Below are 26,377 nucleotides of genomic sequence, written 5' to 3' on the forward strand. Positions count from 1 at the left end.
GTAAGAAACAAATGCAGACATTTGAGAGGTTAAGGATGCCACCTGCGGCACAGATGTACGTGTAACCGTGTCAATCTGTGTAAGACAAGCTGAAATAGCTTGGAGTGCCCCAAGGGAGAGAATGCCGGAGCCAACGGTGCGCCGACAGCCTCATAGATGGCTTTCGACCAGAGATCCATCTGTCTGTCAGTGGCATCTTTGAGTTTGCAGTTCCATCTCCCACTGCAACTATGGATCTAGCTACAAGCCTGGAGATTGGAGGATGCCGCTCGGGACATTGGGTCCAGTCCTTGACCAAGTCAGGGGACAGGGATAGCGTGTATCCTAAGCCGTTTGGAGAAGCGCATATCTGGATAAGCGTGGTGTTCCTGGACTGCCTCTCTGAAGGCAGAGTGGTCCAGAAAAATACGTGAAGCTGACTCCTCCACTGGAGGAGTTGTGAGAAATAACCCACATTCTATAGATGGACGCTATAAGATTATTTACTATGGCGTCACAATCAGGTGTATCCAGATTGAGAGCGGTCTCAGGATCAGAATCCTGAGCCGCTACTTCCGCCTCATTACACAGCGAGTCCTTCTGTTAGGACCCTGATGAAACCGAGGCCGCTCATAGCGAGCCCACTTAGGCTGTCTGGGACTGACGTCCGTGCAGAGCCGTGACTCTGGGATGCGTGTGACATTCCCGGAGCTGTTAGTTATTCACACTGAGGGGGGCCATGGATCAATGATTCAACAGTGCCCATATTGTGAGAGACATGTCCGGACTGCTAGGCTTCTAGTATCATAGCCATAGTCTCAGAAAAACTGTCAGTAAATACTGCAGACACCGTCCTCATCCCCTGGCCATTAGTGCATACAATGGGAGTCTATGTACCTGCCGGCCGTATAGCCGTACATGCTGTACCAGCTGTATAGAAAAACATGTGGTTCTGCACCTTTGTTTTACACAGAGAATATGCTGAGAACTCCTCCGCATAATCCAGGAGGGTATATACAACGTGCGACCAAACAGTGCAATGTATATAGTACAAGCATATCTATAAGTGCACTTCTGCACTAGTGGGGTTAGCACCACAGGTGCTGCTTAACGCCTGTTACAGCGATTGTGTGACTATCAGAATGCCAGGGTCTTCCACACTTGTTTCTGTATCGTACAGAAACTGACACTAATGGCTGCCGGTGTCCTTGTAGAGAAGGAAGCCGTGGGCGTGCCTGAGAAAGTGCGGGAATCCGGATTCACAGTGCACACAGTGAGAGGGGTGGAGTATGCAAAACATACTCCAGCTCTCAGCTCTGCTCTATGCAGCGTCACGCCCCTACCCTGACTGTCAGGGCTGTGGGCGGAAACGAAGGGAGACTAGGCCCAGAAGCCGGGGACTCGAGTTAACAGCGCGGCCGCCGTAAAAGCGCGGGCCGCGCTGAAGTCCCCGGCGCACCACAAGTGCCAGCCGCGCCGCAGTCCCAGCGGCCGGCGCGACCGCCCTAGAAGTGGCCAGCGTCCCGCCCCTCTCCTGACTGGCAGGTCTGGGGGCGGGAACGAACTAAAGCAGGCCGCAAAAGCCGGGGACTCGAGTTATCAGCGCGGCCGCCGTAAAAGCGCGGGCCGCGCTGAAGTCCCCGGCGCACTACAAGTGCCAGCCGCGCCGCTGTTCCAGCGGCCGGCGCCCCCGAGTCCTAGACGTGGGCAGCGTCCCGCCCCTCTCCTGACTGGCAGGTCTGGGGGCGGGAACGAACGGAAGCAGGCCGCAAAAGCCGGGGACTGTAGTTATCAGCGCGGCCGCCGTAAAAGCGCAGGCCGCGCTGAAGTCCCCGGCGCACTACAAGTGCCAGCCGTGCCGCAGTCCCAGCGGCCGGCGCGGCCGAGTCCCATAAGTGTGCCTGCTTCAGCTAAGCTGAATGAGGCTATGGCACAGGCGCCGCAGCGCTGATGTCCCCCGGCGCACTACAACACCCAGCATGCTGCGGTGTGAGCGCCAAATGCACGGGGACACAGAGTACCTTGAGGAAGCAGGGCCATGTCCCTGTGTACTCCGCTCCATCCAGCATCTTCTCCAGGGGCTGTAGATGGAGCACGGTCTCAGTGCCTGGAGACCGGTAAATCCCACTTCACCCAGAGCCCTGTAAAAAGGGATGGGGAAGGAATCAGCATGTGGGCTCCTGCCGCCGTACCCGCAATGGGTACCTCAACCTTACAAACACCTCCGACATACAGTGGGGTGAGAAGGGAGCATGCTGGGGACACTATATGTGTCCTCTTTTCTTCCATCCGACATAGTCAGCAGCTGCTGCTGACTAAAAAGTGGAGCTATGCGTGGATGTGTTGCCTCCTTCGCACAAAGCACAAAACTGGTGAGCCAGTGATCCCACTGGGGGTGTATAGCCAGAAGGGGAGGGGCCTTACACTTTTAAGTGTAATACTTTGTGTGGCCTCCAGAGGCAATAGCTATACACCCAATTGTCTGGGTCTCCCAATGGAGCGACAAAGAAATGCGTCTGTCCAAGCCCGCGTCTGCCAAAGCATGAGCATGCCTTGGGTAGTGCTTCGAAAAAGTATGCAGACTAATTCGAGCTGCAGTCTGACAGACCTACTGAGCCGTAACCTGGTGCCTGAAAGCCCAAAAAGGCGCCGACAGGTCTGATCAAATGTGCTCTGATCCCCGGCGGGGAAGGCACTTGAGTACACTTGTAGGTCTCGGAAATGGCCGACCTAAGCCAACGAACCAGGGTCGGCTTAGATGCCGAGAGACCGCTACGCTGACTAGCAGTCAGCACCAGAGAGAGGTGCACCGCCTAATAACGGCGGTGCGAGACACATAGATCCGGAACGCCCGCACCAGATCCAGGATATGCAACGCTTCCTCAAGCGATGAACAGGAGCCGGACAAAAGGAAGGCAGGAAAATTGCCCCGGATAAGGTGGAAGCAGTAACCACCTTAGGGAAAAAAATCCGGAGTCGGACGAAGACCACCTTGTCTTGATGCAAAAGACCAAAAAAAGGGGGTGACTCCGAGAGAGTGCAGCCAGAACTCTCTGGCGGGAAAATATAGCCACTAGAAAGACTACTTTCTGTGAAAGATGAAACAAAGAAACCTCCCTAAGAGGCGCAAAGGGGGGTTTCCGGGAACCGGGAGGACCGGATTAAGGTCCCGGGGCTCCATAGGCCGCCGGAAAGGCGGAATGATGTGAGATGCGCCCTTAAAGGAGCGCACCGGAGCCAGCCGAACAATACGCCGCTGGCACATACTGACAGAGCCGAGACCTGTCCCTTAATGAGGGATAGTCCTAGCTGTAGACCGGACTGTGGAAGGGACAGGAGCGTCGGCAAGGCCAAAAAGGTCAAAGGACACTTTGGAGCTCGAGTCATAGCGGAGATGACTTCAGGAAGGATATCAGAAGTCGCCAAGATCCAGGACTCAAGAGCTACGCCGTCATTCTGAGAATTCAGAATTCTGACAGAAAAAACGGACCTTTTGAGAAAAGGTCTGAACGGTCCGGAAGATGCCATGGCAACCCAACGGACAGAAGGAGCAGGTCAGAGTACCCAGCCTGCCTGGGTCAGTCTGGAGTATGAGAATGACCCGACGGCCCCCTTTACTGATCTTGCGCAGGACTCTGGACAAGAGGTAGAGGGTGAAATACGTAAAGAGACGAAGCTGGGCTCAAACATGAACCAGTGTGTCTACCGCAAAACCTGAGGATTGTGGACCACGGTTGGACAGCTGAAAAAGTCTGCCTCGCAGTTTTCACATCTAGGATGTGGGCTGCGGATACGGTGGACTAGGAGTCCCTTGTCCACTGAAGAATGTTGAGCCGCCAAGATTGCCAGGCAGCTGAGTGTCCCGCCCTGGAAGCTGATGTAGGAAAACGCTGTCACGTTGTCCGACTGGACTCGAATGTGCCTAGCCGCCAACAGATGGTGAAGGCTTAGAGAGCTAGAAATACAGCTCTGATTTCCAGCACATTGATCCAGGGGGCTGATTCGGACAGAGTCCAAGCGCCCTGCGCTCCACGGTGGAGATATACTGCTCCCAAGGCGGATAGGCTAGCATCCTGGTGAGGATCACCCGGGACGGGGCCAGAAAGGAGCGCCCCTGAGACAGAGTGGCCGAAGCCACCACTGAAACGAGCCCCTGGTCAGTGGCGAAGCCACCACCCCGTGGGAGGAGGGAGTTCGCTTGTACAGCGGAAAACATCCAGTCTCAGAGGACGCAGGAGGAACTGGGCAAGGAATCGCTCCCATTGACGCCACCGTCTGACCAGCACCTGTATATGGTGTCTGATAGAACGACGTCGACCGCCAGCGGCAGGACTACTGATCGACTAAGAGCAGCTTCACAAGTGCCGACAGAGTCTCGAGAAGGCCGTCCAGGGCAAAAGATCACTGCAAATCCCTAGGGGTGCAGGACCTTAAGCACAGCTGCCCCAATGAGAATACGCGAGGGGCCGTGGCTAACCCCAAGGGAAAAGCCACAAATTGGACCACTCCGATTGTCAAAACGTAGTCAACGCTGGTGTGAAACTGCGATTGACTCCTGCAGATAGGCATCCCTGATGCCGATGGCTGCTAGGGAATCTCCTTGGGTTCTTGATTGATCCGGTGAAAAACACACGGAACAAAACCGAGACTCCATGTGAAAATGCCACACCTGACTATTCTCTGAAAAGCTAAAGATCCAGGTCGGAAGGCACCGCCTTCTTCGGGGACTAGTAATAGATTTAAGCAAAAATCTCAGAACCGTTCCCAGTCGGGAACCGGTACAATTACTCCATTGGCCTGCAAGAAATGCCACGGCCTGTGAGAAGAAGACGGCGGCCTTGGAGCCGGGAGGAGTTGACAGAAAAAATCTGTTTGGCGGGTGGACAGAATTCCATCCTGTAGCCATGGGAGATATAATCCCGCCCCCACTGAACGGAGACGTGTTAGAACCCTACGTCGCCAAGTGGAGAGAGCCTGCCCCCGACCAAGGAGGTTGTTGGCGTGGCTAGATAGCTCGGAGGAAGCTGACTCAGTGGCAGCATCTCCTGCGGTCTTCTGAAGACGCAGCTTCGAGCCATTTGGTTCTATGAACCTAGGCCGAGCGAGAGGACGATCAGATGGAGGAACGGAAACCACCGAAACCTCAACTGATTCCTGCCCTGGACAGGTTCCCTGGTTTAGGTTTGTGGCAAGGAAGAACACTCCCCGCCAAGAGCTTCCTTAATTTCATCCAGTTGGTTCCGAGGAAACTGGTCCCTCCGAAGCCACAGGGGGCGGATAGCGAGGAAAGTAGCCAAGACCACCGCCGTGCGGTGTGCAGCCTGGCAGACCTGGCAGAGGATGAAAAGACTGAAGTCTGGAAGTTCAGGCAACCGTTTTGGGCATAGAGTCCCTGTGCGGGAATGCATCTCCTCCAGAGAAGCAGAGAAGGAACAAAAAAAACGCACTGCTGTAAAGCTGAGGAAAACGAAGCTCCTGCCGCCCCCATACCGACTTGGCCAAAAGGACAACCGGGCGGACCGCAAAACCTTAAGTGAGGAGCCATCAGCCACTGACATAAACGGTCCGGGCTGAGCCACCTGAGGTGAATGAGCCCACTTCTTGACCACCATTGGTGGACAGGGGAAACAGTCCTCAGAATCACGCTTCATGGGAAGCGACTGTCAGAGCGGACCCTGGGCTGGTGACAGGGGTCTGAAAACTGGAGTGGTTAAGGAACACACGTTGTGTTCACCTAGATAAGGTAATTCCGGCTGATTGAGGTCCAGTACAAAATTAATGTACCGTGGGATCCTTATAGAGGTGCCGTCAGCCACTGATACAACTATCCGGGCTGAAAGTCTAGACACCGGAGTGGCCACCCTTGGCGAATGAGTACACTCCTTGACCACCTCTGATGGGAGGGGGAGACAGGCAGCAGAACCCCGCTGTGGGGTCTGCAGGACAGGCTGTGGGCTTGGACGCAGCGGGCTGAAAACTGGAGTGGTTAAAGAACACACTCCTCGTCCTATTAAAGGTATACTGATGCCTTTCTGCCAGCGGGGAATACTCCCCTGATACAGGCGGATGGATGTCCAGTACAAGTATAATGGACGCAATCCAATCATTCGCATCTGCGTCACCTACGGACGGATCAATGTACATAAGGTAGCGTCCGAGCCCCTGGTAGAGACATCCTCCTCGTCCAGTGAGTCAGCTCGTAATCGGAGCTGCGGGACGGGGAGGACAGGGGACCCTGCGTCTCCCTGTCAGGAGGACGGGGTCTGAGCCCAGAAGGAGAGTCCCTTGTGAGCTTTGCTGAGCGAGCTGAAGCAGAAAACGCCCTGAGAAGGGGGCTGCATGCTCAGCAGATGCCGGGACAGCCGACCCCTGGAAATAGGATTCCCCCAGGGGTCAACCACCGAAACTGGAGCAGCTGGAGGGACCATTAATGAGCCTCCAAGCTGAGGGGCCACAGTGGTTATGAGCTCGGTTCATTCGCATCTCCTGCAGTGGACAATAAAAACAGCCTGCAGCCTCGCTCTGTGAGACATGCTGCAGAGGTGGGGGCTCTGTCTAGAATGTCTAGAATACCCAAGCCAGGGGTTCAGCCTGGGGAGACTCCAGGCTGAGGTACCACCACATAAGAACCATTACAGTGTGGGTCTGTGCCGGTTCAGGCAATATCAGCTTACATGCAGAACATGTAGTGTACAGCCTTGGAGCTTTGCTCCTAGTGTGAGACATGCTGCTGAGGAGGAGGTTCTATAATAAAGAATTAACTCCTTCAGAATGCCCTGAGAGTGTATAAAAGTGCACAACCAGAGGTTGTGACTTATCAGGCCGCTATATGAGTGCCCTCCGGATTCCAAGCCTGGACCCCCAGCCAGATATTCACTCCCTCTGCACTGCAGAGCAGCCAGCGCCGACCAGTGTACTAAGGATGCTGAGAAAATGGCGCCAGAGTGAGGGGGGTGGGGCGGGGGTTAACCCAGGAGCGGGAATCGGAGGGCTAAGGAGATGTACAGGGGAGGGAATCATCTCCTCAAAAAGGAGTGTCCTCCCCTGTGCAGAGCGGCCGGCGGGCGGCGCTGCAGTGTCCCCCTGCATGACTGACATGCAGGGGAACGAAACGAAACTAGGCCGCGGCTGAAGCCGGGGCCTAGAGTTATGCATGCGGCCGACAATCAGGCATCATCGGCGCGGTTCTCAGTAAAAACCGTGGAACCGGCCGGAAACACAGTAAAAAGCAGCATTATCAAAGTAAATCACTGTCCCCCCCAATAAAAGTGCCCCACATTGCAGAAGGACCCTCTGAATAACGTCTCTATACTTAGCTTTGAGACGCAGGGCCCAGTCCCTGGGTGGGGTGGGGGTTCAGTGCTCCGTCCAGCAGGGTCCTGCAAAAGGGCTGCGGATGGAGGCCGGTCTCCTGCAAGGCAGTGAGAACCGTGTTGGCTCTAACTTCAAGCCAGAGCCCCTAAGGGATGGTGAAGGAGCGCGGCATGAAGGGCTCCTGCCCTGAAGTCAACCTTAACAGCACCGCCGCCAGGGGGGTGAGAAGGGACATGCCGGGAGTCCAGTGGACCCGCTTTTCTTCCAAATCTTTAGAAAAGAAGGGAATTTTGTTACTTACCGTAAATTCCTTTTCTTCTAGCTCTTATTGGGAGACCCAGACGATTGGGTGTATAGCACTGCCTCCGGAGGCCACACAAAGCAATTACACTAAAAAGTGTAAGGCCCCTCCCCTTCTGGCTATACACCCCCAGTGGGATCACTGGCTCACCAGTTTTAGTGCAAAAGCAAGAAGGAGGAAAGCCAATAACTGGTTTAAACAAATTCTCTCCGAGTAACATCGGAGAACTGAAAACCGTTCAACATGAACAACATGTGTACCCGCAAACAAACCAAAAATCCCGAAGGACAACAGGGCGGGTGCTGGGTCTCCCAATAAGAGCTAGAAGAAAAGGAATTTACGGTAAGTAACAAAATTCCCTTCTTCTTCAGCGCTCTATTGGGAGACCCAGACGATTGGGACGTCCAAAAGCTGTCCCTGGGTGGGTAAAGAAATACCTCATGTTAGAGCTGCAAGACAGCCCTCCCCTACGGGGAGGCAACTGCCGCCTGCAGGACTCTTCTACCTAGGCTGGCGTCCGCCGAAGCATAGGTATGCACCTGATAATGTTTGGTGAAAGTGTGCAGACTCGACCAGGTAGCTGCCTGGCACACCTGTTGAGCCGTAGCCTGGTGTCGTAATGCCCAGGATGCACCCACGGCTCTGGTAGAAGGGGCCTTCAGCCCTGATGGAACCGGAAGCCCAGCAGAACGGTAGGCTTCAAGAATTGGTTCTTTGATCCATCGAGCCAGGGTGGCCTTAGAAGCCTGCGACCCTTTGCGCTTACCAGCGACAAGGACAAAGAGTGCATCCGAACGGCGCAAGGGCGCCGTGCGGGAAATGTAGATTCTGAGTGCTCTCACCAGATCTAACAAATGTAAATCCTTCTCATACCGATGAACTGCATGAGGACAAAACGAAGGCAAAGAGATATCCTGATTAAGATGAAAAGAGGATACCACCTTCGGGAGAAACTCCTGAATGGGGCGCAGCACAACCTTGTCCTGGTGGAAGACCAGGAAGGGAGCCTTGGATGATAGTGCTGCCAGCTCAGACACTCTCCGAAGAGATGTGATCGCTACCAGAAAAGCCACTTTCTGTGATAGTCTAGAAAGTGAAACCTCCCTCAGAGGCTCGAAGGGCGGCTTCTGGAGGGCAACTAGTACCCTGTTCAGATCCCATGGATCTAACGGCCGCTTGTACGGGGGTACGATATGGCAAACCCCCTGTAGGAACGTGCGCACCTTAGGAAGGCGTGCCAAACGCCTCTGAAAAAAGACGGATAGCGCCGAGACCTGACCTTTAAGGGAGCCGAGCGACAAACCTTTTTCTAACCCAGATTGCAGGAAAGAAAGAAAGGTAGGCAATGCAAATGGCCAGGGAGACACTCCCTGAGCAGAGGACCAGGATAAGAATATCCTCCACGTTCTGTGGTAGATCTTAGCGGACGTGGGCTTCCTAGCCTGTCTCATGGTGGCAACGACCCCTTGGGACAATCCTGAAGACGCTAGGATCCAGGACTCAATGGCCACACAGTCAGGTTCAGGGCCGCAGAATTCCGATGGAAAAACGGCCCTTGGGACAGTAAGTCTGGTCGGTCTGGGAGTGCCCACGGTTGGCCGACCGTGAGCTGCCACAGATCCGGATACCACGCCCTCCTCGGCCAGTCTGGGGCGACAAGTATGACGCGGCTGCAATCGGATCTGATCTTGCGTAGCACTCTGGGCAAGAGTGCCAGAGGTGGAAACACATAAGGGAGCCGGAACTGCGACCAATCTTGCACTAGGGCGTCTGCCGCCAGCGCTCTTTGATCGCGAGACCGTGCCATGAAGGTTGGGACCTTGTTGTTGTGCCGTGACGCCATTAGGTCGACGTCCGGCACCCCCCAGCGGCGACAGATTTCCTGAAACACGTCTGGGTGAAGGGACCATTCCCCTGCGTCCATGCCCTGGCGACTGAGGAAGTCTGCTTCCCAGTTTTCTACGCCGGGGATGTGAACTGCGGATATGGTGGAGGCTGTGGCTTCCACCCACATCAGAATCCGCCGGACTTCCTGGAAGGCTTGCCGACTGCGTGTCCCCCCTTGGTGGTTGATGTATGCCACCGCTGTGGAGTTGTCCGACTGAATTCGGATCTGCCTTCCTTCCAGCCACTGCTGGAAGGCTAGTAGGGCAAGATACACTGCTCTGATTTCCAGAACATTGATCTGAAGGGTGGACTCCTGCTGAGTCCACGTACCCTGAGCCCTGTGGTGGAGAAAGACTGCTCCCCACCCTGACAGACTCGCGTCTGTCGTGACCACCGCCCAAGACGGTGGTAGGAAGGATCTTCCCTGTGATAATGAGGTGGGAAGAAGCCACCACTGCAGAGAGTCTTTGGCCGTCTGGGAAAGGGAGACTTTCCTGTCCAGGGATGTTGACTTCCCGTCCCATTGGCGGAGAATGTCCCATTGAAGTGGACGCAGATGAAACTGCGCAAACGGAACCGCCTCTATTGCCGCCACCATCTTCCCGAGGAAGTGCATGAGGCGTCTTAAGGAGTGCGACTGACTTTGAAGGAGAGCCTGCACCCCAGTCTGTAGAGACCGCTGCTTGTCCATCGGAAGCTTCACTATCGCTGAGAGAGTATGAAACTCCATGCCAAGATACGTTAGTGATTGGGTCGGTGACAGATTTGACTTTGGGAAGTTGATGATCCACCCGAACGCCTGGAGAGTCTCCAGTGCAACATTCAGGCTGAGTTGGCATGCCTCTTGAGAGGGTGCCTTGACCAGTAGATCGTCCAAGTAAGGGATCACAGAGTGTCCGTGAGAGTGCAAGACTGCTACCACTGCCGCCATGATCTTGGTGAACACCCGAGGGGCTGTCGCCAGACCAAATGGCAGAGCTACGAACTGAAGATGGTCGTCTCCTATCACGAAGCGTAGAAAGCGTTGGTGCTCTGTAGCAATCGGCACGTGGAGATAAGCATCTTTGATGTCTATTGATGCTAGGAAATCTCCTTGAGACATTGAGGCAATGACTGAGCGGAGGGATTCCATCCGGAACCGCCTGGCGTTCACATGCTTGTTGAGCAGCTTTGTGGTTCCAAAAAAGGACGGCTCCTTCCGTCCTGTTCTGGACCTAAAGAGATTGGAGTAAAATCCTCGCCCCCGTTCCTGAGGGGGGACAGGGATCACGACTCCTTCTGCTCTTAGAGAGTCCACCGCCTGCAGCAGGGCATCTGCTCGGTTGGGGTGTGGGGAGGTTCTGAAGAACCGAAGTGGAGGCCGAGAACTGAACTCGATTCTGTACCCGCGAGACAAAATGTCTGTTACCCACCGGTCTTTGACCTGTGACAGCCAAATGTCGCAAAAGCGGGAGAGCCTGCCACCGACCGAGGATGCGGAGGGAGGAGGCCGAAAGTCATGAGGTAGCCGCTTTGGAAGCGGTTCCTCCATTTGCTTTCCTGGGGCGTGAGTGAGCCCGCCAGGAATCTGAGCTCCCTTGTTCTTTCTGAGTCCTTTTGGACGAGGAGAATTGGGCCTTGCCCGAGCCTCGAAAGGACCGAAACCTCGACTGCCACTTTTTCTGTTGAGGTTTACTTGCTCTGGGCTGTGGTAAGGAAGAGTCCTTACCCTTGGACTGTTTTATGATTTCAGCCAATGGCTCACCAAACAGTCTGTCTCTAGATAATGGCAAGCTGGTTAAGCATTTTTTGGAACCAGCATCTGCTTTCCAGTCCTTTAACCACAAGGCTCTGCGCAAAACCACAGAATTGGCGGACGCCATAGCGGTACGGCTCGTAGATTCTAGGACAGCATTGATAGCATAGGTCGCAAACGCAGACATTTGCGAAGTTAGGGACGCCACTTGCGGCACTGCTGGATGTATGATAGCATCCACCTGTGCTAAACCAGCTGAAATAGCTTGGAGTGCCCACACGGCCGCGAATGCTGGAGCAAACGACGCGCCGATAGCTTCATAGACAGATTTCAACCAAAGGTCCATCTGTCTGTCGTTGGCATCTTTAAGTGAAGCGCCATCCTCTACTGCGACTATGGATCTAGCCGCAAGCTTGGAAATTGGGGGATCCACCTTTGGACACTGGGTCCAGCGTTTGGCCACCTCAGAGGGAAAAGGATAACGGGTATCCTTAGAACGTTTAGAGAAACGCTTGTCTGGATGAGCGTCGTGTTTCTGGATCGATTCTCTGAAGTCAGAGTGGTCCAAAAAAGCACTTAATTTACGCTTGGGATACAGGAAATGGAACTTCTCCTGCTGTGCAGCTGCCTCCTCTGCAGAAGGGGCTGGGGGAGAAATATCCAACAGTCTATTAATTGCCGATATAAGGTCATTAACCATGGCGTCACCATCAGGGGCATCCAGATTGAGAGGGGCCTCAGGATTAGAATCCTGATCACCGTCCTCAGTCTCATCACAGAGAGACTCTTCTCGCTGAGACCCTGAGCAGTGTGATGACGTGGAGGGTCTTTCCCAGCGAGCTCGCTTAGGCTGCCTGGGACTGTCATCTGAGTCAGAGACTTCAGCCTGTGATGCTTGAGACCCCCTTGAAGTACGGATTAGTTCCAACTGAGGGGGACCGGAGAGCATAGACACAGCAGTGTCCATGGTCTGAGTAACTGGCCTGGACTGCAAGGTCTCCAGGATTTTTGTCATAGTCACAGACATTTTATCAGCAAAAACTGCAAAGTCTGTCCCCGTCACCGGGGCAGGGTTCACAGGCGTCTCTGCCTGGGCCACTACCACCATAGGCTCTGGCTGACGAAGTGCCACTGGGACTGAACATTGCACACAATGTGAGTCATTGGAGCCTGCCGGTAGATCAGCCCCACATGCAGTACAAACAGTGTACACAGCCTGTGCCTTGGCACCCTTGCGTTTTGCGGATGACATGTTGCTGCCTCCTCAGAGCAGTACAGGGTGTCCAGCCAAGAAGCGACCTTACAGTGCAACTATATATATATATGGTACCAAGAAAAAAGTACACTAATATAACACTGAGGCACTAGTGGGGCCAGCACTAAAGTGCAGCTTACCGCCCGCTTAGGAGCGGGTGTGTGGTCGCCGAAATCCCTTTAGTCTGGGTCTCCCAGAGCCTGCTGCCTTTCCCCAGCCAGACCGCATGTGTAATGGCTGCCGGCGTCCTTGTGGAGAGGGGGGGCGGGCCCTGGGCGTATACAGACGAAGAGCGGGAAGCCTGCTTCCCACTGTGCCTAGTGAGAGGGCTGGAGCATGTAAATAAAGCTCCAGCCCTCGGCGCTGCCAATTGAGCAGCGTCTCTCCCCTACCCTGATTGACAGGGTGGGGGCGGGAACGAAGCGGCGCTAGGCCGCAGAAGCCGGGGGCTAAAGTTAGAAGCGCCGCCGCCGTAAAAGCGCGGTCGGCGCAAAGTCCCCGGCGCACCACAAGTCGCAGCTGCGCCGCCGCTCCAGTAGCGGTCGGCGCAGTAGTTCCCAACATGTAACGTCACTCAGCAAAGCTGCAGTGACCTAACCCCAGCGCACAGCGCTACTGTCCCCGGCGCACTATAACGCTCAGCAAGCCTTGAGAGTGTCCGTGCCTGCCGGGGACACAGAGTACCTGAAAGTTGCAGGGCCTTGTCCCTGAACGGCACTCCCGCTCCAAATCCAGCAGGTTCTCTGGGTCTGTGGATGGAGCCCGGCCTCAGGGCTTGGGGGCCGGCAAGATCCCACTTCCACAGAGCCCTCCAGGGGATGTGGAAGGAAAACAGCATGTGGGCTCCAGCCTCTGTACCAGCAATAGGTACCTCAACCTTACAAGCACCACCGCGGGTGAGAAGGGAGCATGCTGGGGGCCCCATATGGGCCCTCTTTTCTTCCATCCGATATAGCCAGCAGCTACTGCTGACTACAAACAGTGGAGCTATGCGTGGATGTCTGACCTCCTTCGCACAAAGCAGAAAACTGGTGAGCCAGTGATCCCACTGGGGGTGTATAGCCAGAAGGGGAGGGGCCTTACACTTTTTAGTGTAATTGCTTTGTGTGGCCTCCGGAGGCAGTGCTATACACCCAATCGTCTGGGTCTCCCAATAGAGCGCTGAAGAAATGAAAAATCAAAAAAAGGATGCATGTGTGTGTGTGATCCTCCTGACACAAAGCATGAAACTGGCTAGGACTGGCTAGAAGGGGGTGTATATGCTAGGAGGGAGGAGCTACACGTTTTGAGTGTAGTAACTTTGTGTGTCCTCCGGGGGCAGTAGCTATACACCCATGGTCTGGGTCTCCCATAGGAACGATAAAGAAATAGGTTTTTAAAAATGTAAAGAAAAAAAAAATTCTAATCTTCGGCCGGCATGTGAGAGCGCTCAGCTGAGCGCCCGGCCGCCGGCATGAGAGTGCGCTCAGCTGAGCGCCCGGCCGCCGGCATGAGAGCGCGCTCAGCTGAGCGCCCGGCCGCCGGCATGTGAGCGCGCTCAGCTGAGCGCCCGGCCGCCGGCATGTGAGCGCGCTCAGCTGAGCGCCCGGCCGCCGGCATGTGAGAGCGCTCAGCTGAGCGCCCGGCCGCCGGCACGTGAGAGCGCTCAGCTGAGCGCCCGGCCGCCGGCACGTGAGCGCGCTCAGCTGAGCGCCCGGCCGCCGGCATGTGAGAGCGCTCAGCTGAGCGCCCGGCCGCCGGCATGTGAGAGCGCTCAGCTGAGCGCCCGGCCGCCGGCATGTGAGAGCGCTCAGCTGAGCGCCCGACCGCCGGCATGTGAGAGCGCTCAGCTGAGCGCCCGGCCGCAGGGTGATCAGCTGATCGTTCACAATAGTCTGCTGCCGGTAAAACTGTAAAGAAAAGAAAAGGAAAAAAAAAAAAAAAAAAGCTTTCCGTTTTGTACGATCCGTTGCATCCGTTGTGCCATTATATGCAACGCATCTGTTGCATCCGTCACACAACGCAATGCAACGGATGGCGTTCAACGCAAGTGTAAAACTAGCCTTAGCGGTTGTAGGGTTCGTGTGACAATCATGGGATATCCAGCAAAGACATTCGGGGAACTGTACCTGAGGAGAGTCTGGCTGTTATTATTCTACGTAGGGGAAATATGGCGATTGAGTAGGGGTTGTCCTAGTAGTGGAAAACCAGTTAAAAGTCCAAATTAAAAAAAAAAAAAAAAAAAAGGGTCACTACAGATAGGCTGGGACATGATCGTCATACTTTTGGAGGATATGCATGGATTAATGAGGTTCCACGTGAGATGGAAACTAGTGGGTATACATTACCTATTCTCCTTTTCTTCGATGTCAGAAGTACTAGCAAGCCGCCTTGGGATTGATGGAGCAACATACGCCAGCCTGGTCGGTCTAGCATCTTTCTCCTATTAAAAAAAAAAAAAAATGTAAAAAATAAATTATATTTAAGAAAATACATTGCATAAAATGCTCACTAGAAAAACAACTCCCACTCTTCCTATAAATCTTCCTGCAACAGAAAGTATCATCCCCCAAAATAAAATCACTGTCTACTTTATGGGATGGATTTTTTGTTATACTGTTCTATTGTTTGCCTTGTTGCAAAATCGCTGAAGAGATATCACATAAAGGTAACTTATACATTCAACACAAACAAGAAAAGTCTGAAAATGGACACCTACTGAAACAGATCCATCTGCCCACCTAAAAGCAAACCATACTAGCACAGATCACTGCCTTAAGCCTCATACAGATACTATTTATAACCTACACAAAACAAAAAAAAAATGCAGAATTTCATCAGTGTTTGTCTCAGTGTCACACATTTGTTTTTTGGGGGAGGAAATACGAAACGCTCTCAAGCTTCTCCTATTAACCAAACATGAATATCAGCACAAGGATGCAACTAAAATGGAATCCGAGCGCACTCTTTTTTTTTTTTTTTTATAAACCCACGTTGGCTAGTGTAATCCATACTTGGATCAAAATCAGACGCCTCAAATTTTGAGGACTGAATAGTCCACACCAACACAGACATGAACAGCCCAATAGACTACAATGAGTACAAGTTCTGTGAAAAACATGGACGTCTGAATGAGGCCTTTATTTATTAACCCTTCATTCACATGAACGTGTAGGAGATCTTCTTGACCGTAACATAATTTTGGCCAAAAACTGAATCGGATCCTGTTTGAGGGACTCAGTGAAACCTTTAATAAAAAAAGAGAATTTTGTTTACTTACCGTAAATTCTTTTTCTTATAGTTCCGACATGGGAGACCCAGACCATGGGTGTATAGCTTCTGCCTCCGGAGGACACACAAAGTACTACACTCAAACGTGTAGCTCCTCCCTCCGGGCTATATACACCCCCTGGATGACAATCTAACCAGTTCAGTGCAAAAGCTGAAGGAGGACATCCACCCATAAGTAGAGATAGAGTAAAACTCGGAAAGACCGGAACTCTGTCTACTAACAACAGCCGGTGAAACACACGGAACAAAAAACTGCCAACAGGCAACAGGGAGGGTGCTGGGTCTCCCATGTCGGAACTATAAGAAAAAGAATTTACGGTAAGTAAACAAAATTCTCTTTTTCTTCATCGTTCCTTATGGGAGGCCCAGACCATGGGATGTTCCAAAGCAGTCCATGGGTGGGAAATAAACCAAACTGAGAAGTAGGCAAAACCTAACTTCACAAATGGGCGACAGCCGCCTGAAGAATGCATCTGCCCAAGCTCGCATCTGCCGAAGCATGAGCATGCACTTGGTAGTGCTTCGAAAAAGTGTGCAGACTGGACCACGTGGCAGCCTGACAAACCTGCTGAGCCGTAGCCTGGTGCCTGAAAGCCCAGGAGGCACCGACAGCTCTGGTTGAGTGCGCCTTAATCCCTGGCGGAGGAGGCACCTGAGAACACTGGTAGGCATCGGTGATAGCCGACCTGATCCAACGAGCTAGGGTCGGTTTAGAAGCAGCGAGACCCTTGCGCTGACCAGTGGTTAGCACAAAAAGTGAGGTGCACCGCCTAAAAACGGCGGTGCGTGACACATAGATTCGGAGCGCCCGCACCAAATCTAAGGAATGCAACGCCTTCTCAAAGCGATGCACAGGGGCAGGACAAAGAGAAGGCAATGAAATGTCCTGGTTAAGGTGACAAGGAGACACCACCTTAGGAAGAAAGTCCGGAGTCGGACGAAGAACCACCTTGTCTTGGTGAAAAACCAAAAAGGGGGATTCCGAAGAGAGCGCAGCCAAATCAGAAACTCTCCTGAGAGAAGTTATGGCTACTAGAAAAACAACTTTCTGTGAAAGTCTAGACAAAGGACACTTCCGGAGTGCCCCACTTGCGGCAGATTGATCTGAACACTGACGGATGCAGGGCCCACTCGCCGCTGTCCACGGTTTGACGGCTGAGATAATCGGCCTCCCAGTTTTCCACGCCTGGGATGTGGACTGTAGATATGGTGGACTTGGAGTCCTCCGTCCACTGGAGGATTCGTTGAACCTCCAACATCGCCAGACGGCTGTGAGTCCCGCCCTGGTGATTGATGTAGGCAACCGCTGTCGCGTTGTCCGACTGAACTCGAATGTGCCTGCCCGCCAACAGGTGGTGAAAGGCTAGGAGAGCTAGAAACACAGCTCTGATCTCCAGCACATTGATCGAGAGGGCTGATTCGGACGGAGTCCAAGTGCCCTGTGCTCGGTGATTGAGAAATACTGCTCCCCAACCGGAGAGGCTGGCATCCGTGGTGAGGATCACCCAGGACGGAGTCAGGAAGGAGCGTCCCTGAGACAGAGAGAGGGGCCGAAGCCACCACTGAAGGGAGCTCCTGGTCTGTGACGACAGAGCCACCAGCCTGTGCAAGGAAGAGATCCGCTTGTCCCAACAGCGGAGAATGTCCAGCTGCAGGGGACGCAGATGGAACTGGGCAAAGGGAACCGCTTCCATTGATGCCACCATCTGACCTAGCACCTGCATGAGGTGTCTGATGGAATGACAGCGGTGCCTCAGCAGAGAGCGCACCGCCAGACGAAGGGACTGCTGTTTGACTAAGGGCAACTTGACAAGTGCCGGCAGAGTAACGAATTGCATCCCTAGGTAAAGAAGCACCTGGGTCGGGGTCAGAGTGGACTTGGGCAGGTTGACAAGCCACCCGAACTGAACGAGCGTGGCGAGCGTGAGTGAGACACTCCGCTGGCAGTCTGCACTGGATGAGGCCTTGACTAGAAGGTCGTCCAGGTAAGGAATCACTGCCAACCCCTGGAGGTGCAGAACCGCAACCACTGCTGCCATGACCTTGGTGAATACTCGAGGGGCCGTGGCTAAGCCGAAGGGGAGAGCCACGAATTGGAAATGTTCCTCTCCGATTGCAAAGCGTAGCCAACGCTGGTGTGAAACCGCAATAGGCACATGCAGGTAGGCATCTCTGATGTCGATGGATGCCAGAAAATCTCCTTGGGTCATTGAGGCAATGACCGATCTCAGAGATTCCATGCGAAAGTGCCGCACCTGAACATGCTTGTTGAGAAGCTTGAGATCCAGGATGGGCCGGAAGGAACCGTCCTTCTTGGGGACTAGAAATAGGTTTGAGTAGAAACCGCTGAACCGTTCCCGGGCGGGAACCGGAACAATTACACCGTTGGCCTGCAGGGATGCCACGGCCTGAGAGTAGGCGGCGGCTTTGGAGCAGGGGGGGGGTGGACAGAAAAAATCTGTTTGGCGGGCTGGAAGAAAATTCTATCCTGTAGCCGTGGGAGATGATATCTCGCACCCACTGATCGGAGACGTGTTGAAACCACACGTCGCCAAAGTGGGAGAGCCTGCCACCGACCAAGGACGTTGCTGGCGCAGCCAGATAGTCAAGAGGAGGCTGCCTTAGTGGCAGCGGCTCCTCCGGTCTTTTGAGGACGCGGCTTCGCGCGCCAGTTGGGTTTACGATCCTTGGCTGCGGTAGTGGACGAGGTCGAGGGCTTAGAGGATAACCAGTTAGAGGAACGAAAGGAACGAAACCTCGATTGGTTCCTGCCCTGGACAGGTTTCCTGGTTTTAGTTTGTGGCAAGGAAGTACTCTTCCCGCCAGTAGCTTCCTTAATTATTTCATCCAGTTGTTCACCAAACAGCCGGGACCCAGCAAAAGGAAGACCCGCAAGGTACTTCTTAGAGGAAGAGTCTGCTTTCCACTCTCGAAGCCACAAGATCCTGCGGATCGCGAGGGAGTTAGCGGAGGCCACCGCCGTGCGGTGAGAAGCCTCCAGGATGGCAGACATGGCGTAGGATGAAAAAGCCGAAGCTTGAGAAGTTAAGGCATCCATCTCAGGCATAGAGTCCCTGGTGAGGGAATGTATCTCTGTCAGAGAGGCAGAGACTGCCTTAAGAGCCCACACTGCCGCAAAAGACGGGGAGAACGAGGCTCCTGCCGCCTCATATACAGACTTGGCCAGAAGGTCAACCTGGCGGTCAGTGGGATCCTTAAGAGAAGTGCCATCAGCCACAGCTACGACTCTGCGGGCTGAGATTCTGGACACCGGAGGGTCTACCTTTGGAGACTGGGCCCATTCCTTAACCACCTCTGGTGGAAAAGGAAAACGGTCATCAGAACTACGCTTCGGAAAACGTTTGTCAGGACAGGCCCTGGGCTTGGTAACAGTGGTCCGAAAACTGGAGTGGTTAAAAAACATACTCTTAGCTCTCTTAGGTGAGGTAAACTGGTGTATCTCTACCAGAGAGGCTTGTTCCTCTGACTCTGGTGGATTGAGGTTCAGTACGGAGTTAATGGATGCAATCAAGTCACTAACATCCGCATCACCCTCAGATAAATCAATGGGGTACATAGAGGTAGCGTCTGAGCCCACAGTAAACGAATCCTCCTCGCCCTGCACCTCGGCTCGTGAATCAGAGCCGTGGGACGAGGAAGGAGAAGGGTCCCTGCGTCTCCGTTTAGGGGGACGGGGTCCTAGGACATGCTCTGAGAGCTCTGCAGAACTCGGAGCAGCAGAGGCACCCCGAGAAGAGGGCTGATGCATGGTCAGCAGTGTCCGGGACAGCTGCCCCATGGAGTCGGCAAAAGACTGGGAAATAGCTTTGGAAAAAGATGCTACCCAAGCCGGGGGTTCAGCCACTGGGGCCAGAGCAGCCGGAGGGACCCCTGAGGAGGCTCCAGGCTGAGACAACCATGTTAGCACAGGCATCACAATGTGGGTATGTGCTTGGCTCTGGCAGAATGCGCTTACATGCAGTGCATATAGCGTACATGTTTGCAGCCTTGCTCCGGGTGACAGACATGCTGCTGAGGTGGAAGCTCTGCAGTAAGAATACACTCGTATAGAATGTCCTGAGAGTGTATAATAAAGCCCACAACCAGAGGTTGTGGCTTACCAGACCACTCTCTGTGTGCCCTCCGGATTCCACAGCTCGGACCCCCAGTAAAGCGTCAGCCTTCCTAGAAAGCAGCAGATTCAGCAGCCAGCGCCGATCAGTGTGATAAACGCTGAGAAAATGGCGCTGGGAGGAGGAGGGGGGCGGAGATTAGCCCAAGAGCGGGAAACCGGAGGGCTAAGGAGAGATGCAGGGGAGGGAAACATCTCCTCAGAGAGGAGTGTCCTCCCCTCTGCTGGATGGCCGGTGGGCGGCGCCACTCTATTCCCCTGCATGAATGACATGCAGAGGAAGATGAAACCGAAACTAGGCCCAAACAGAAGCCGGGGCCTAGATTTTAACATGCGGCCGACGAGCAGGCACCTTCGGCGCGGTTCTCAGGGGAAACCCCCAGAACCGGCCGGAATTTACAGTAAACATAAAAAACATACTTTCCCCCTAATAAAAGTACCCGGGACCCCTGAAAAACGTCTCAATACTTAGCTTTTGAGACGCAGGGCCAGTCCCTGAGGGGGGTTAAACGCTCCTTCCAGCAGGAACCAGACAGGGCTGCGGATGGAGACCGGTCTCCTGCAAGCAGAGAGGACCGAGACGGCTCCCACTTCAAACCAGAGCCTCTCAGAGGATGTTGAAGGAGCACGGCATGTGAAGGCTCCAGCCTTGTAAAGTCAACCTTAACAGCACCGCCGACACAGTGGGGTGAGAAGGGACATGCCGGGAGTCCAGACTGGACCCGCTTTTCTTCCAAATCTTTAAAATCAAAAAATAAAAATGAAAAAATCAGAGAATGCATGTGTGTGTGACCTCCTGAACACAAAGCATTGAACTGGTTAGATTGTCATCCAGGGGGTGTATATAGCCCGGAGGGAGGAGCTACACGTTTGAGTGTAGTACTTTGTGTGTCCTCCGGAGGCAGAAGCTATACACCCATGGTCTGGGTCTCCCATAAGGAACGATGAAGAAAGAAATGTTTTGGACACTCTAGTTCCGAACGTTGCTTAATCCTTTGTGCACAAAGCACTATAGCCAGTGAAACGAAGCGCAGAGTACGGAGAATAAAAACTTTAATAATACCACTGCGTGTAGGAGGCTGATTATTTGCATTAAAATAGTATTGAATTTTTTTCTTTCCTTTATTCCTAGAACATTCAATTCCACTTTGGAAAGTAATAGGCTCATATATTGAAGTTATAAGTGACGTGGTTTTCGTTAGAAATAGAAAACACAACACAGCATTAAATCCATAACTTGGCTGCCACCACTGACTTATAATGGGGATAGATTGTTTGACCATGTGGCCAGCATACTAATATAAATGGCTCTCCATGCTTTATGTTGCCCTTTAGAGATGAAGGAATCTGCTACTGAGCTTTTTGTGCAGCTCTTAGAAAAAGCAAGGTGCAGAAATGTCTGAACAAGGTTTAAAGGGAACCAAACATCAGGATTTTCGTGTATAAGGTGCAGCCAGTGCAGTACTGGCACTATCAGGCACAGTGTGTACATACCATTAGTGGGCAGCTTGGATGTTTAGGCTGTGAAATCAAAGTTTATAAAGTTTGAAAATTCATCCACTTTTTGAGTGACGTGTGCACCTCTCTCCTAATGTCCGGGCGGGTTATGCACATGATTCCCGCCCCCCGCCTGTTTCTCCCTCTCTCTGGCTGTATGTAAATTTCTCTATTCAGAAACATGGCGTCGGAGTTGGCGCTTGCGCATAGCGCTCATCTCTAGCGCCGTGTTTCTGAAGCCCACAGTACCTAGTATTGTGCATGAGAGGGCGGCGCATGCTCCCTCGTTTCTTCAGATCTCGTTGTGACCGCGGGAGCGTGCGTGGTCACAACAGGACTGGAGAACAGCTGATCTTACCCAGATTAGCTGCAGCAGACGTCTGCTATGATAGCGTCTGCTGCAGCAAAACCTATGGAAAAAGAAAAGAAGGGAATTTTGTTTACTTACCGTAAATTCCTTTTCTTCTAGCTCCTATTGGCAGACCCAGACAATTGGGTGTATAGCTTCTGCCTCCGGAGGCCACACAAAGTATTACACTCAAAAGTGTAACCCCTCCCCTCTGCCTATACACCCTCCCGTGCATCACGGGCTCCTCAGTTTTGGTGCAAAAGCAGGAAGGAGGAAACTTATAAATTGGTTTAAGGTAAATTCTATCCGAAGGATGTTCGGAGAACTGAAAACCATGAAACAATTGAACATGAACAACATGTGTACACAAAAGAACAACTAGCCCGAAGGGAACAGGGGCGGGTGCTGGGTCTCCCAATAGGAGCTAGAAGAAAAGGAATTTACGGTAAGTAAACAAAATTCCCTTCTTTGTCGCTCCATTGGGAGACCCAGACAATTGGGACGTCCAAAAGCAGTCCCTGGGTGGGTAAAAGAATACCTCGATAACAAGAGCCGACACGACTCCCTCTTACAGGTGGACCACCGCCGCCTGAAGGACTTGCCTACCTAGACTGGCATCTGCCGAAGCATAGGCATGCACTTGATAGTGCTTTGTGAAAGTGTGCAAACTAGACCACGTAGCTGCCTGACACACTTGTAGAGCCGTTGCCTGGTGCCGCAATGCCCAGGAGGCCCCCACGGCTCTGGTAGAATGGGCTTTCAGCCCCGAAGGAATCGGAAGCCCCGAAGAACGGTACGCTTCAAGAATCGGTTCCTTGATCCACCGAGCCAAGGTTGACCTGGAAGCTTGCGAACCCTTACGCTGACCAGCCACAAGGACAAAAAGCGCATCTGAACTGCGCAGGGGCGCTGTGCGAGACACGTAGAAACGGAGTGCTCTCACTAGATCTAATGAGTGCAAATCCTTTTCAAAGCGGTGAATTGGATTAGGGCAAAATGAAGGTAAGGTGATATCCTGATTGAGATGAAAAGGCGATACCACCTTAGGGAGAAATTCCGGAACAGGACGGAGAACCACCTTATCCTGGTAAAAAACCAAGAAGGGGGCTTTGCATGACAGTGCTGCAAGCTCCGACACTCTACGGAGTGAAGTAACTGCTACTAGAAATGCCACTTTCTGCGAAAGACGCGATAAGGAGACATCCCGCAGCGGCTCAAAAGGCGGTTTCTGAAGAGCCGTTAGCACCCTGTTAAGGTCCCAGGGTTCCAGCGGACGCTTGTAAGGTGGGACTATGTGGCAAACTCCCTGCAGGAACGTGCGGACCTGCGGAAGCTTGGCCAGGCGCTTTTGAAAGAATATTGAGAGTGCCGATACTTGCCCTTTGAGAGAACTAAGTAACAACCCCTTATCCATTCCGGATTGAAGGAAGGAAAGAAAAGTGGGTAAGGCAAAAGGCCAGGGAGTAAAACCTTTATCAGAACACCAGGACAAGAAAATCCGCCAAGTCCTGTGATAGATCTTGGCGGACGTCGGTTTCCTGGCCTGTCTCATAGTGGCAATGACATCCTGAGACAACCCTGAAGACGCTAGGAGCCAGGACTCAATGGCCACACAGTCAGGTTGAGGGTCGTAGAATTCAGATGGAAAAACGGCCCTTGCGACAGCAAGTCTGGGCGGTCTGGCAGCGCCCACGGCTGACCCACCGTGAGATGCCACAGATCCGGGTACCATGACCGCCTCGGCCAGTCTGGAGCGACGAGAATGGCGCGACGGCAATCGGACCTGATCTTGCGTAGTACTCTGGGCAGCATTGCCAGAGGAGGAAATACATAAGGCAGTTGAAACTGCGACCAATCCTGAACTAATGCGTCCGCCGCCAGAGCTCTGTGATCTTGAGATCGTGCCATGAAGGCCGGGACCTTGTTGTTGTGCCGTGACGCCATAAGATCGACGTCCGGCGTTCCCCAGCGGCGACAGATGTCTCGAAACACTTCTGGGTGCAGGGACCATTCCCCCGCATCCATGCCCTGACGACTGAGAAAATCTGCTTCCCAGTTTTCTACGCCTGGTATGTGAACTGCGGAGATGGTGGATGCTGTGGCTTCCACCCACTGCAGAATTCGCTGGACTTCCTGGAAGGCTTGACGACTCCGCGTGCCGCCTTGGTGGTTGATGTATGCGACGGCAGTGGCGTTGTCCGACTGGATACGGATCTGCCTGCCCTCCAGCATCTGCTGGAAAGCCAATAGGGCCAGATACACTGCCCTTATTTCCAGGACATTGATCTGCAGGGAAGACTATCGGAGTCCAGGTTCCCTGAGCCCTGTGATGGAGAAACACCGCTCCCCACCCTGACAGGCTCGCGTCCGTGGTGACCACAGCCCAGGTTGGGGGCAGGAAGGATTTTCCCTGTGATAGAGAAGTGGGAAGAAGCCACCACTGAAGAGACGTCTTTGTTGCAAGGGAAAGAGAGACGTTCCTGTCGAGAGAGCTCGACCTCCTGTCCCATTTGTGGAGAATGTCCCACTGGAGCGGGCACAGATGGAATTGCGCGAAGGGCACTGCTTCCATCGCTGCCACCATCTTCCCCAGGAAGTGCATGAGGCGTCTCAAGGGGTGCGACTGAGTCTGAATCAGAGACTGCACCCCTGCCTGCAGTGACAGCTGTTTGTCTATTGGTAGCTTGACTACCGCTGACTGTGTATGAAACTCCATCCCTAGATAGGTCAGAGATTGGGTCGGTGTCAACTTGGATTTTGGGAAGTTGATGAGCCACCCGAACTGCTGGAGGGTCTCCAGAGCGACGGAAAGGCTGTGTTGACACGCCGCCCGAGAAGGTGCCTTGACTAGGAGATCGTCTAAGTAGGGGATCACCGAGTGGCCCTGAGAATGCAGGACCGCCACAACGGATGCCATGACTTTGGTGAAAACCCGAGGGGCTGTCGCCAGGCCGAAGGGCAATGCCACGAACTGAAGGTGTTCGTCCCCGATGGCGAAACGCAAAAAGCGTTGATGTTCTGGTGCGATCGGCACATGGAGATAGGCATCTTTGATGTCGATCGATGCGAGGAAGTCTCCTTGTGACATCGAGGCGATGACCGAGCGGAGAGATTCCATCCGGAAACGTCTGGTGCTCACGTGTTTGTTGAGCAATTTGAGGTCCAGAACGGGACGGAATGATCCGTCTTTCTTTGGCACCACGAATAAGTTGGAGTAAAAACCGCGACCACGACTCCTTTTTTCAGAGCGTCCACTGCTTGAAAAAGTGCGTCTGCTCGCGCGGGGGGCAGGGAGGTTATGAAGAAACGAGTCGGAGGACGAGAGCTGAACTCTATCCTGTAACCGTGAGACAGGATGTCTCTCACCCATCGGTCTTGAACATGTGGCCACCAGGCGTCGCGAAAGCAGGAGAGCCTGCCACCGACCGAGGATGCGGTTCGGGGATGCCGTGAGTCATGAGGAGGCCGCCTTGGAAGCAGTGCCTCCGGCGGTCTTTTGGGGGCGTGACTTAGACCGCCACGCATAGGAGTTCCTCTGGCCTTTGTCCTGTCTATTGGACGAAGAGGACTGTGGCTTGGCGGAGGGACGAAAGGACCGAAACCTCGATTGAATTTTTCGTTGCTGAGGTCTCTTAGGTTTGGACTGGGGTAAGGAGGAGTCCTTTCCCTTGGATTCCTTAATAATCTCATCCAAACGGTCGCCAAACAATCTCTCGCCAGAAAACGGCAAACCGGTTAAGAACCTCTTGGAAGCCGAGTCTGCCTTCCATTCACGCAGCCACATGGCCCTGCGGACTGCAACCGAATTAGCGGATGCCACCGCTGTACGGCTAGCAGAGTCTAGGACTGCGTTCATGGCGTAGGAAGAAAACGCCGATGCCTGAGAGGTTAAAGACGCAACCTGCGGGGCAGACGTACGTGTGACAGCATTAATCTCAGCCAGACAAGCTGAGATAGCTTGGAGTGCCCACACGGCTGCAAAAGCTGGGGCAAAAGACGCTCCCGTGGCCTCATAGATGGATTTCACCAGGAGTTCTATCTGCCTGTCAGTGGCATCTTTTAGTGATGAGCCATCTGCAACCGAAACTACAGATCTAGCCGCCTATCTGGAGACTGGGGGATCCACCTTAGGACATTGAGCCCAACCCTTAACTACGTCAGCGGGTAAGGGGTAACGTGTATCAGTAAGGCGCTTAGTAAAGCGCTTGTCCGGAACCGCTCTGGGCTTCTGGATGGCATCCCTGAAGTTAGAGTAATCAAAAAATGCACTCCGTGTACGTTTGGGAAACCTAAACTGGTGTTTCTCCTGCTGAGAGGCCGACTCCTCTATAGGTGGAGGCGGGGGAGATAGATCCAACACCTGATTGATGGACGAGATAAGGTCATTTACTAAGGCGTCCCCTTCAGGTGTATCAAGATTGAGAGCAACATCAGGGTCCGAGCCCTGAGCTGCAACTTCCGCCTCGTCCTCCAGAGAGTCCTCAAGTTGGGAACCCGAGCAGCGTGAGGAAGTCGGGGAAGATTCCAAGCGAGCCCGCTTAGCTGGTCTGGGACTGTGGTCCGTGGAGGAGTCCTCCACGTGAGACCTAGGGTCCACCCCGGCCGGGGTGTACCGAGAGGGACCTGGAGGCGCCGATCTATCAGGGTCAGGGGCCTGT

General features: G+C 53.5%; 1 protein-coding gene across 3 annotated transcripts in view; it reads right to left on the minus strand.

Moving 5' to 3' along the window:
- The window catches only part of PPP1R12A (protein phosphatase 1 regulatory subunit 12A), a 234,743-nt gene that overhangs the window by 98,667 nt on the left and 109,699 nt on the right, over window positions 1-26,377 (minus strand). For all 3 annotated transcript variants that reach the window (XM_075344940.1, XM_075344941.1, XM_075344939.1), the window contains exon 11: window positions 14,799-14,893. In XM_075344940.1, coding sequence (XP_075201055.1) covers window positions 14,799-14,893 — 95 coding nt within the window. The remainder of the gene's footprint in view (window positions 1-14,798; window positions 14,894-26,377) is intronic.

The sequence above is a fragment of the Anomaloglossus baeobatrachus genome, chromosome 4 (assembly GCF_048569485.1).
Source record: "Anomaloglossus baeobatrachus isolate aAnoBae1 chromosome 4, aAnoBae1.hap1, whole genome shotgun sequence".
Taxonomy (NCBI): Eukaryota; Metazoa; Chordata; class Amphibia; order Anura; family Aromobatidae; genus Anomaloglossus; species Anomaloglossus baeobatrachus.